Below are 12,493 nucleotides of genomic sequence, written 5' to 3' on the forward strand. Positions count from 1 at the left end.
AGGCAATCAGCGCCTCGTATATGCTGACGCTTATGTATGGACACACCTTCAGTTCAGAGGAGCCAATCAGCGCATCGTTATCGCCGACATGCCCTGCTCAACCAGGGTCTCCAGTCAGTCAAACATTATACACACAAAGTCGCGCTGCAGCGGTCCTCTGCATTGCATCTGTTAGTGCACGCAAAGAATACAACGGATAATTTTAACAAGCGATCGCGGTAATGCGCAGATTATAGTCCACAAATATAAAATGTATAACTTAAAAATCACTTTATAAATTATTATTTTATACAATTTGCCGAGGGGCCGGACAGAGGAGGTCGGCGGTCCGGTCGTGGATCGCGGTCCGCCAGTTGAGGAAGAGGGGTATACATTTATGAATTAATGTTTTAGTGCAGTAGTTTCTTAATATGAAGTAAATACTCAACAGGCATGACGTGGCACGGTACACAAGTTGAGAAGTGACTTTGCATAGAAGTCAATCACTGACTGCAGAAAAAGCGCTAATCTCTCAGTGATAATTTTACAGTTTACCGGCAGCGAGTCCCAGGGACTCGCTGATCAGAAAAGTATGAGTGCCATTATGGATTGAGAGAGTCCCAAATTTCAAATTTTGAAAGGGTCTACTTATTCAATTGCATCTGATAATAACACAAACAACAACATATACATACAATGATAAACAAATGCTGCAAAAATATAAATAATTCAGGAGCAGGCCTGAGGATTTCGGAAATTCGTGGTAACCGTTTTTCGGTTCTGTCGGATTACCCAATGGGAAACCACAATAACAAATGTTGGGTTCCGTAAACGTTCATCATGGGAACCCATTTTTCTATTTTGACTGATATTCATAATCAAGAATTCCGAAACGCAAAAATATAATGTTTCAAGGGTCAATGTGCATTAACAATGAACATTATATCAGCAGCTGTGTACTTCAGGTTTATTTCAAAAGATAAATGGATCAAAAACTGGTGTAATCATGTGGCATCATCAGGGTATTTTTTCCAATCCCACACTGCAAAGATTGACTGGTAATCATTAATACAGGTAAGTATTGATGTGGCTTGACATCCTCTTCCCAAAACGATGCATGTGTAATCTAGAGATCAATTTGACAAAAGAATTTAACACACGTCAACATTAGTTCTACCAACGGTTAACATTAGCATTACTACACCTTGTGACGATGGTTTAATTCATAAAGTTACCATGCTACAACCAGTAAATTATAGAATAACCAATACTGTTTCATAATATTTTTCACAGCGATTAGCCTAAAATATAATGACCTATTTGCCTAGTAATCGTGCCTCGCGTCATACTTCGCTCTCGCGTTCTGTGCATACGTCACAGGTGAATTTAGTGATACGCCCTTTGGACGATTCATATAAAAAAATCAGACAAGCATTCCCATTTCTTAAATATCGTAATTAGTGGTGAATTTTTTTCGCCGCCATCTCAAACTTTCATCCGCGCGATTCCTCAGTTTGCGGACTAAAATAACAACCCGCATGCGCACATAACGTCATCTGTTGTGTCCCCCCCCAGCCCCCAACACTGAAAACAAAACGAAAGTAAATTAGAAGAAACACACTCATCACATCACAAACACACATACAGGCGCAGTGAAATCGCGTGGATCACAGTCAAATCAAGTGCGGTGACTTTTATAATTAAACTTTTTTTCGGTACTGTGAAAATGACGCCATGGAAACGACACGCTACCGGTAACGATTGTTACTGTGAAATCCTCAGACTTGCCGTAGTTTTTTTGTTTGTTTGTTTGTTTGTTTTTCCTGAGAAATTTCCTTGCGTTCCAAAAACGCACATTGTTTGGAACTGTGCGTCCCGTGGGAAAATTATGCGCCTAGGACACAGAGGTAGAGATGGCTGAATCTCAGTCTAACCATTCTCTGAGTACTACTATTATTACCACTACCACTAATACTACATTAATTAATACCTTCAACTTCACAATAATAATAATAAATTAAATCAACCATGATTTTAAACTATGTATTATCAATATTCATTATTCCAAACATGAGAAAGCAAATTCAGCAAACATAACTGGAATCGAGCAAAAGGACTCCAAATCCCAACGGCCAAACCCGGAAGTGAAGTGCCGACATTATTGACTCCAGCTGTAACGTAAATGACTTGGTTCAAACAAACATTCTAGTGCGACCGCACAAACGTGACGACTGTGCAAAAATAACTAAATAAAAGACACCACTGTTACAGAAAGGCTTTACAAGCTATTTAAACTGCCGATCGCAAATGCAACAAACCGTGATTGAAACTAACTGTGATGCCGCTCTTTACACGTAGCGCTAACTGTTACCTGTCAGTGGCAGACCCGCCCCCCTTAAAGCGACAGAGTTAATCCATCAATATGGGTGGGTTTCCTTCGATGGAAATTATTAGATTCCATCGTGATTTTTGCGGTCCTTATACAAAGGGATTCAAGGCTCTAATCCCTCATTGTGTCCGAGGACCGGCAATCCGAGGCCAAGGCCAAGGATAAGGACTTGACGCCCGAGGCCAAGCCAAGGACCAAGGACCGCCCCTCGGTCCTCGAGGCCAAGGACCGGCTCGAGGAACACATCTCTGGTATTGAGTATCAAGCCTTTTATAAGATCATGTACGCATACTTGTAACACTACTCCAAGAAGCGGTCCCTGATACTACTACATGGTAACATCAACGCATCGAACATCCATCATTATATTGCAGAGCTGTCGCACATAGTCGTTGACATTCACAATTTTTGTTTTTCGCTCAACTAAGTGACATTATACATAACATTACACACGCTATATACATTAAGTAAATTCACAAGTGTAACCATGCATGCTTTGCACAGATATGCTAGAAGTCTTTACGTCCATCTATGTGGCCGGTGGGTCGGGGGAAAAAATGAGCACGTAAATCAAGCACTGGTGCTCCTCTGAGAACGACAATTTCTTTTTTGGGGGGGGGGTACAACCCTGCTTGTGTCACAAATGCTGATTCTTGATCAGCTACACATCTGAGGTGGAAACGCTAATCAAAACGTTTCAAAGAGACTTCTGTCATGGCGCAAAACACGAACCAGGAAAGCATTCATTTGGGACACAAGGCAAATGTTTTAATCATGCCATATAGCCCACTAGAAGTGTGGCTTTTGATAAAAAATAAACTTATTTGCGAAAAGATAAGTCGCCACCTATGCTTGTATTTGGAGATGAATGGTTTTCAGTTGAGACTGTCAGCATCAAATTGTCGAAAATCAAACGATTGGAGAGCATTATTTTTTTTCTTCAAAATTGACGACTTTTTTATGGTATGACAAAATGTAGGATGGCCTTCCCATCCATAAGCTGAAACTCATTTTGGAACTGGACTTCTTTGTGATGCTCACAGGTCAATTCTGGACATGGGCAAAGCAAATGTACATCAATAACACATGATAAGAAAAAAAAATGAAGAAAGGATGATTATGTGCTGTGTACTTATACTGTCTTACCTGCGGTAAAGCAGTGTTGAGCTGTCTCTGAAGAGAGTCCCTCTCATGGCCGATCTCATGCAGCTTACCCTGAGCCAAGCTCAGATTTTCTTGAGTCTCTCTCAGAGTCTCAAGAAGACGATCCCTCTCCTCCAACATGGACACCATCAAAGACTCAAAATGACCTTCAGAGTCTGACTGTAATGGGGAGCCGGACCCTCGACGACCTGTACCACCTCCTCCATTGGGTCCTTCTGTCTCACTGATGGTGGGCATCACTTCACACATCATCTATGGATTGAAAGAGAAGTTAGGACATTGACAGGAAAAGAATCACAACAATATGGAAGCATCACAATTAAACAATACTGCTGTCTTTTATAGCCAATGCAAAAGTGGCTATGAGTAGAATTGGTGGCTGGTGGAGGAGAGGCTTTATATTTTCAAAAATATATATGAAATGTTCGAAACCTACAGCTACTAAGATCAGTAGATTTCATATAGCAGTTATCCCTGCTCGTCCATAACCAAAAAGTATGACAGAAAACAACTATGTAAGCACACGGAAGAATGTGACTAGCCAAGTTATTTGATATTATAGTTCGAGATAGGATATTTTTATATTAAGTATATTCATGTCTTGGCATTTATAACGTTGAAAATGCATTTGCTGTGACACAGTCAATAGTCAACAAAACATACCTATTGCAACAGCCTCTTTATCAAACAAATTGGTTGAAACTGCGACAAAACACAACAACTGTAGTTCCATTTTTGGAAGCTTATGGGTAAAGGCTACCATAACAACCATGTAACAAAGTTTTACAGAATTACAACCAGTCTCTACAACCTGGAGTTTTAGGTCCTTCACGCAGATTGCTAGAAATCAAATACATTGGATTTTGCATTCCAACAAGGGAACAGATTAAACCTGGAAGAAGTTAATGGATGCAAGAAAAACACCAGTTGACCTCACATGCCAACAGCAATTACCTTTCATGAACTACTTGTGGAACCGCATATTTGTTTGTACTTACAAGTAAACCGGACAAAATGCCTACACTTGTGTCTAGCCTTCATCAAAACTGAAGGAAAAAACCCTAACCAAAATCACATGGAATCAGGTGCCGTGAAACGAAATTACTCTGTGCCATATGCAGGCAAATAGTCCAGTTCAAACCTGCCATTCCGTGTCGCTGAGTTTTATATCGAATAGAAATGCCGGAAAAAATGGAAATGCTGGCAACTACTGGGAATGTAAAAGGGGAGAGAGCTGTAATTGAGCTGTGATGCTCCCCATGTGCGAGCTCGTTAAATGGAGACAACAAGCAAGGGGGACGAGAGGTGTGAAGTTTGATTAAAATTCAGTTCTGTCAGATGCCGTGTGGCTGTGAGAAAACAAACATAATTGTGACAACATTCCGTTCTGCTGGGTTCTGTGCAAAAGGCAAATAAATGCCAGACCTACGCTTCCAGCAATTTTTGCAGGGTATCTGTGTCCAACAGGTTATGAGTTCATGAGATGATGGTGATAGGGATAAGCATGTGTCATGACAGATGGGAGGTGCAAATACATCAATACCATGTACACCAAAATACAAAGTTTCAATAAATGGAACGACATTTGAAACTTATCCTTGGTCAACATCTTTTCTCTGTAGAAGACCTAGCTTCAGGACTTGCATTCAATGGTCTTCAAATAGGTACACCTCAAAAACACCAAATATTCTCTACATTTAGTCACCCATTTGCACGTGTTACTTGTTACCGATGCAATATACTCAGGAAGTTGGTCAGACGTCAGAAGTCCAACAAAAAAAAAAGTTTGACGTCTGTCCATATAACACAAACCACTATAACTTTGCGTTAGTGGTTGTTTTTGCACTTAGATAATGAAATTACAAATACCTTTAAAATTAACAATATTCCCCAGTGGCAGGTAAACGAGGTCCAGGTACTCGTTTCAGGTCGTGAGGGGAATAGCCAGATACCCAGACATTAAAATATTGACTCCTCTCAGAAGGTGGAATCGTGTGTATTAAGGCTTTGGGTATGTTTCCACTGTAGACAAGGCCTCAAAGCAAGCCCATTGGAGGCAGGATTCCAACTTCAGCTGGCTAACTTACACAGAGCTAGCTAGCATTAGGCAAGTAAACTGGTGATTGATTCAGTGATTGCATACCTACAAGTGTTTTCCTTACGTTTCAAACAAACGACTTTAAAAAATAAACCTTTTCCGGGTGGATTTATCGCTTTCAAACATGTAGACAGCAAACGATACAGCAAGCAATGTGACGTGGAAACTGCTGTGCGCTCACTAGCCTCAGCTTAATTTAAAGCTAAATTCTTTGGCTTTAAATCCGTTTGGAGTCAACAGTTAGTCAACGTTAGCTACTGCCAGCTACGTGGCTAACGTTTGCTAGTTGGAAAGAATAACTTCGCCGAGATAACGATGCGAAGTTAGCTAAAAGTTGATCAAATGCCAACATCTCTCGGGTCTATGTGCCAGACATAGTCTAATGTGTCGACACGTTCTTACAATACCGAGGTAATACGATAAACTAGACAAAAACGATTAGTCGCTCAAGTAACGTTAGCGCGTCAGCTAACATTAGCTTTCCGTCGACTCCGAGCTGTAGCGTCACCACATCGAGATCAACTCTCAAACTTCCAGAGAACGTTGAACGCTAATTTTCGTCGAGCTGGGAAATCCACAGGTCGCATAACATCCCATTGTTCGGGTTCACGATGTTATATCCTTTCCTTTGGGGGATATTTCCACGTTAGCGTCTGTCAGTCCAGTCCTTCCCTGACGCGACTGCCTGCCAGCTTGGGCAGTCGGGACAGCCAATGATGGCCTTTCGTGAGCTTTTTCATGAGCCTGGTCGTCCGCGGCAGGGGAGCTTTTCTCGTCTTGACAACAGGAGAGGAGGGGGGAAGCTGCCACGCTCTGCTTCTTCTTGACAGGACCCACCCCCCCCACCCTTAAAAAAATAAATGACATAAGCATTTAAAATATTTACTTGGTGTTCAACGGTACAAGCATAACACACCTTCAGTTTATTGTCGAGCAATAACAGCTTGGTTAGCATTACTAATTATTTGTGGATTGTAACCGGCAATGTAAAGCTAAAGTAAAACCTATTCGTGCAATGTAACAATGTGCGTATATAGAGATAACATACAAATGCCTTAAAGTACACAATTTTTATTCCAACGTTGTATTATTTTTCTTTTTCCTCGACGGTAGTTGTAACTAGGAGGCATTACAATACAGGTACTTCTTTTCAAAACATTGATTCAATTTTAATGGCCCAAAAATGTGAGTAAGGGATTACTGCATTAATGTTACAAATACTGTATAGTACTAGACTTAAAAAAATGCCTTTTTATGTGACCTACATTCTTGGTTTAATTGCCGATAAATCAATTGCGCCATCTTGTGGGGAATGAAGGCAACATAATTTGCAATGATTTTTACCCTTTATTGAGCATGTATGAATAATTCAATTTTACGTCCAAAATTATTCATTCACCACGTTATTTTATGATAAATAAGGTTCGCGTTTTATATTTTGAAATCTAAGATAAGATAAGATATCCTTTATTCGTCCCACACTGGGGAAATTTACAGCCTCCAGCAGCAAGAATGTATGTAGAAAGGAGAAAAAAAACAACAACAACAAACATCTTTCAATTAAATACAATATGAACACAATGGATAAATCACAGTACTATTTAAAATTTTCCGTCACATAATTTAATTATTATTATTATTATTATGATTGTTATTTTTTATTCATCAGCCTGACAGCAGTCGGTAGGAACGAGCGTCGGTATCTCTCCTTCTTGCAGCGCGGGTGTAACAGTCTCTGGCTGAAGGAGCTACCAAGTGCTGTCAGGGCGGGCTGGAGGGGGTGGGAGGGACTGGCCATCATAGCTTTTAGCTTAGTTAGCATCCTTCTGTTGCCCACCTCCTCCAGAGTGTCAAGGGAGCAACCCAGGACAGAACTGGCCTTCCTGACCGGTCGCTCCAGTCTCTTTCTGTCCCGGGCTGAGATGCTGCCTGACCAGCAGACAATGCCATAATGGATGGCCGAGGCCACCACCGAGTTATAGAACGTCTTAAGGAGTGACCCCTGAACCCCAAAAGACCTCAGTTTCCTGAGTAGGAAGAGTCGGCTCTGTCCTTTCCTAATCAGGATGTCCGTGTTTGTAGACCAGTCCAGTTTGTCGTTCAGAAGAACACCAAGGTACTTGTAGGAGGTCACCCTCTCTATGTCCATACCCTGTATGTTCATCGGTGCTGGTGAGGACTTTTTCCTGCAGAAATCCACAACCAACTCCTTAGTTTTCCTAGGGTTGATCTGGAGGAGATTCTGCTGGCACCAGTCCACAAAGTCCTTTGTCAGTCCCCTGTACTCCCGATCGTCCCCTTCTGTAATGAGGCCAACAATCGCAGAGTCATCGGAGAACTTCTGAAGGTGGCAGTTTGGAGTGTCGTGTCTGAAGTCCGAGGTGTAGAGGATGAATAGGAATGGAGCCAGAACAGTCCCCTGCGGCGCTCCAGTGCTGCAGAGAAGCCGGTCCGACTCACAGCTCTGCAATCTCACGTACTGCGGCCGATTTGTGAGGTAGTCTATGATCCATGCTGTGAGATGGTGGTCCACTCCGGCATTCTGCAGTTTGCCTCCCAGCAAATTGGGTTGGATGGTGTTGAAGGCACTATTGATATAATGATTTAATATTAACAGTGTACTTTGTTACAGATCATTTATTCCAACGTTTCCCTTTCAGTTTTATCGGGAATTCTTATTATTTTATTCCAAGACCAAGATTACACACATCCATCCATGGAGACGGTGCCAGTGTGATGTGTTTCAAGTCCGTACTTAAGCGGTGAGTGAGTGGGCAACACGTTTTTATCTTAACATTCGCAACGCGTTAATTTTGCTACTCATATGCCGCTGACTTGTTGATACAGTGGATCACAGTATTCTGCTGACTCGTTTGCAGCACTTGGTGGGCATTGGCGGCAGTGCTCTTGAGTGGTTTAGGTCCTACCTAGCTGACAGGACCTTTTGTGTCAGCCTTGGCTGCTCTGAGTCACGCACTGCTCCCATGTCATGTGGTGTTCCACAGGGCTCAATTCTGGGGCCTCTGCTGTTCTCGCTGTATCTGCTCCCATTGGGTTCCATCTTAAGGAAACATGGTATTCCCTTCCACTGCTATGCAGATGACTGCCAGATCTATGTCCCACTGAGCAAGAAAGACGTCTTCTCATTAATGACACTCCTATCCTGTCTGGAAGAAATCAAAACCTGGATGGCACAAAATTTCTTGAAATTCAACGAAAAGAAGACAGAGGTGACAGCTGGCAAAAATAAAACCTCTCCTCTCACATGAACACTTTGAGACAGTAATTCATGCTTTTGTCACATCCCGGCTAGATTACTGCAATGCCCTGTACTTTGGAGTCAGCCAGTCCTCCATTAAGCGCCTTCAGCTGGTCCAGAATGCCGCTGCTCGCCTCTTGACTGGTACTCGTCAGAGGGAGCATATAACTCCCACTCTGGCATCCCTTCACTGGCTCCCCATTCATTTTAGTTATTTTCAAGATCCTCCTCTTTGTTTTCAAATCTCTGAATAATCCCACGCCACTTTACCTCTCTGAGCTCATCCGCCCCTACACACCTGCCCGGCGCCTCAGGTCTGTGGACCAGTCTTTGTTAGAAGTACCAAGAACTAAACTGAGGCTCAGAGGGGATCGAGCCTTTTCTGTTGCTGGTCCCTCTCTCTGGAATGACCTCCCACTGAACATTCGGCAAGCCTCCTCGCTGCCCATCTTTAAAGCCCTCCTCAAAACTCACTTGTATTCTTTGGCGTTCGACTCAGCATGATTTTACCATTTCGTCTTACTGTTTATTCTGTATGTTAAATCGCTCCATGTACAGCACTTTGTATGCAGCGATGGCTGTTTGAAAGTGCTCTATAAATACTGTTGACTTGACTTGACTTGATCTATGCTGTCCGGTTGGAAGGAAAGGGAGCGACTTAGTTCCACGTGTCACAGCGTGCGACCACACCCGGGAACATCTCCAACTTCGAAAAGACATTCAGATGAGTGACTGGACGTGGAACCGGAACAAAGCCAATATGCGGTCCAGAACCAAAAACATGTACTTCTCCGATTGCACTGGTGATTTTGATCATCAATAATAATAAGAAGAAGAATAAGAACACATTTATTTTGAAAGTGCTTTTCATCATACTCAAAGACACAAACGAGTATAAAATATGGGATGAAAATGTATACTTTCAAGCCAAGCATACATGATTTAAAACAAACACAGAAGAAGGAAAAACAAAGCAAAAATGGGTAAAAGAGATCAAAAGGTGTTAAAAGCATTGTTTGTTGGTTTGTTTATTGAACATAAAACATATACAGTAATAATTTGACAGAAAATAAGGTAGATAAAAAAGTAAAAAGAAAGACATCAGTCTTCATTCAACACAGTTATTATGTTCAAGGGAGTAGGATGAAGTAAAAAACGCATCTAGTCCTACGCCGTTATGTGTTTATATCTACTAAATCATTTTTATATCAATCAGAAAAGAAAAAAGTAAGAAGAAGTCTCCATTAAGGTTCAAACTTTACCCTTAACCGTGATATTTTTACAACTTTTGGTTTGTATTGGGATTATATACATCCACACCCTGGCACTCTTGTGTCAATTTTCTCTTGTATTCATAATGGATATTTCAATACCTTGCTCTATTTATCAACTTAGTTCTGATTTATCATTATGTTTAATGTTTAGAATTTATCATTTTAACTCTGATTGATGTAGGTTGTTTGTACTATTTTTTTGGAATTTGTTTTTGAACTCAGCAAGCGATTTACTCATTTTCAGGTCCGTTTCGAGATTATTCCACAGATTAACACCTTTGCTAGATACACTTCTTTGCTTGATGTTTGTTCTTGTTTTGAGTTTTTTGAATAAGTTGGTACCTCTTAATTCATAGTTGCTTTCTCGAATTTCGAAAAACTTCTGAATGTTTTGGCAGAGCAGGTTATTGTGTGCTTTGTACATTAATTGGGCGATTTTAAAGTCAACCAGGTCATAAAATTTCATCGTATTTAATTTGATAACTAGTGGATTTGTGGGTTCCGTATATTTTGATCTATTAATAATTCAAATGGCTTTTTTTTGTAGTTTGAGAATAGGGAGTGTGTTTGTTTTGCAGGCATTTCCCCATATTTCCACACAGTAGGTTATATATGGTAATAATAATGAAGTGTATAATGTGTACAAAGATCTCTTATTTAGCACTTCCTTGGTTTTGTAGAGGATCCCTACGGTCTTGGCTATTTTTCTTTTTACGTTATCGATTGCATTGCGGAAGAGGTGAGTTTTAAGAAATGATTTGAAGGATTGGAGGTCAGTACAGTTGCGGATGTGTTGTGGTAGAGAGTTCCAGAGGATGGGGGCGGCGACAGAGAAGGCTCAAGCGCATTCAAGCACAAGTAACTCGTCAAATCATAATGTTCTCTCCTATTTATGAGGCGACAGATGGTTTTGGTTTTGGTAAGAGAAGATACACCGACAACGATTTTGTGATCACAATGTTTATTGTGATCAAGAAAAGGATTTGTAGAAAGAAGAATTTACTTCTTACTGTGTTGAACTACTTCCTTTGTTGCTTTCTAATCACACCTACCTGTGTACGAGTTTTCTAGTAAAAATGTTTAACATCATATAAGGAGCTGTTATATCAAATATTTATGTTTTGCTGGCGCCAACCAGAAAGGACAGGCTGAAGGGCGGGGGAACTAGTTGTCTATCTCCTCATACACATCAATTTTTATGAACACCCTGGATTACACTGGATTTTTGTCTTTGGGTCAATGTTTTACATGGGGCACAACTGTGCACCTCTCATTTGCATATTGCCTCAATATTAGCACGTCTACTGTCTGTTCAAGCGCACGTCTAAAAGCAGGCTCACATCAATTCCTGCTGAGTTATGATGTTGCAATACAGAAAAGAAAAGAGAACACAAGACATTCAAGTGTTGGGTCTTGAATCCACTTTTAGCGAAATAAAAAAACCTGTGTGCAAAAGATCGATAAATGGGCAAAATTGCTTTGCAGGTCTTAACGAAATAACAGTCAAGAATAGGTACCCACTCCTGCTAATGGACTGTTCTTCAGTTCTTTACACACTGATACCATTTTTGTCTAAATTCAATTAAAGCAATCCATTTGGTTCGAATTAAAAAAGGGGATGAGTGGAAGACATCTTTTAATACTCCTATGGGTTGTTTTGAATAAATGGTTTTACCTTTTCGACCAGGGGTGGGCAATTATTTTCCCAGGGGGGCCAAACGAGAAGCAGAAAATATTGTGGACGGCCGGGCCAAAAGTTAGAAATCTACTCCTGATTTCGATTTTATTTCTACGTTGAAATAAGTTAATGACATTGTTTACAGAAGCTGATAAGAGTATGTATTATTATTTGTCAAATGTAGTATTATTTCTAGATAATGAAAGTGCAGTTATTTTACAGAAAAATGATTTATTCAGTGAAATTCTGCAAAACAATTCTAATTGTGAAACACTTGTAACTCTTTTTCAGTAAGATGAACACTACAATGCTTTTTGATTTTAAAATTCCAATGAAGATAGCACAATGTCTTTGTATGCCAGTAATAATGTAACAGAACTCACGTTTTTTTTGTCCCAACTGCCAAACAATGTAGAAAAAATACAACCAAGCTTGTTTCAGTGTTTTGATTTTTTTTTTCTTGTTCAGGAGAGATCAATCTAGCCCAGGGGTAGGCAAACCGTTTGGTTCGGGTGCCACATTGATTTCTAAATTTGACAGGTGGACCGGGTCAGCACAAGATACGGTACATATAAACCACTGATTTTGAACCCTGAAACATATACAACTTCCGCCCCTCCCGTAAAGACGGAAGTCCCTGGTGAATGTCTTC

General features: G+C 40.7%; 1 protein-coding gene across 12 annotated transcripts in view; it reads right to left on the bottom strand.

The window, feature by feature from the left end:
• Positions 1-6,542, bottom strand: part of ppfia1 (PTPRF interacting protein alpha 1) — a 53,401-nt gene extending 46,859 nt beyond the window's left edge. For 8 of the 12 annotated variants that reach the window (XM_052063850.1, XM_052063846.1, XM_052063847.1 and 5 more), the window contains exons 1-2: positions 5,402-6,542; positions 3,515-3,784 (exon numbers count right to left, since the gene is read on the bottom strand). In XM_052063850.1, coding sequence (XP_051919810.1) covers positions 3,515-3,784 — 270 coding nt within the window. In that variant the 5' untranslated portion in view covers positions 5,402-6,542. The remainder of the gene's footprint in view (positions 1-3,514; positions 3,785-5,401) is intronic. The other 4 variants (XM_052063849.1, XM_052063854.1, XM_052063852.1 and 1 more) reach the window with 2 other exon arrangements.
• Positions 6,543-12,493: the final 5,951 nt, after the last annotated feature.

Source organism: Hippocampus zosterae, chromosome 4, assembly GCF_025434085.1.
Source record: "Hippocampus zosterae strain Florida chromosome 4, ASM2543408v3, whole genome shotgun sequence".
Taxonomy (NCBI): Eukaryota; Metazoa; Chordata; class Actinopteri; order Syngnathiformes; family Syngnathidae; genus Hippocampus; species Hippocampus zosterae.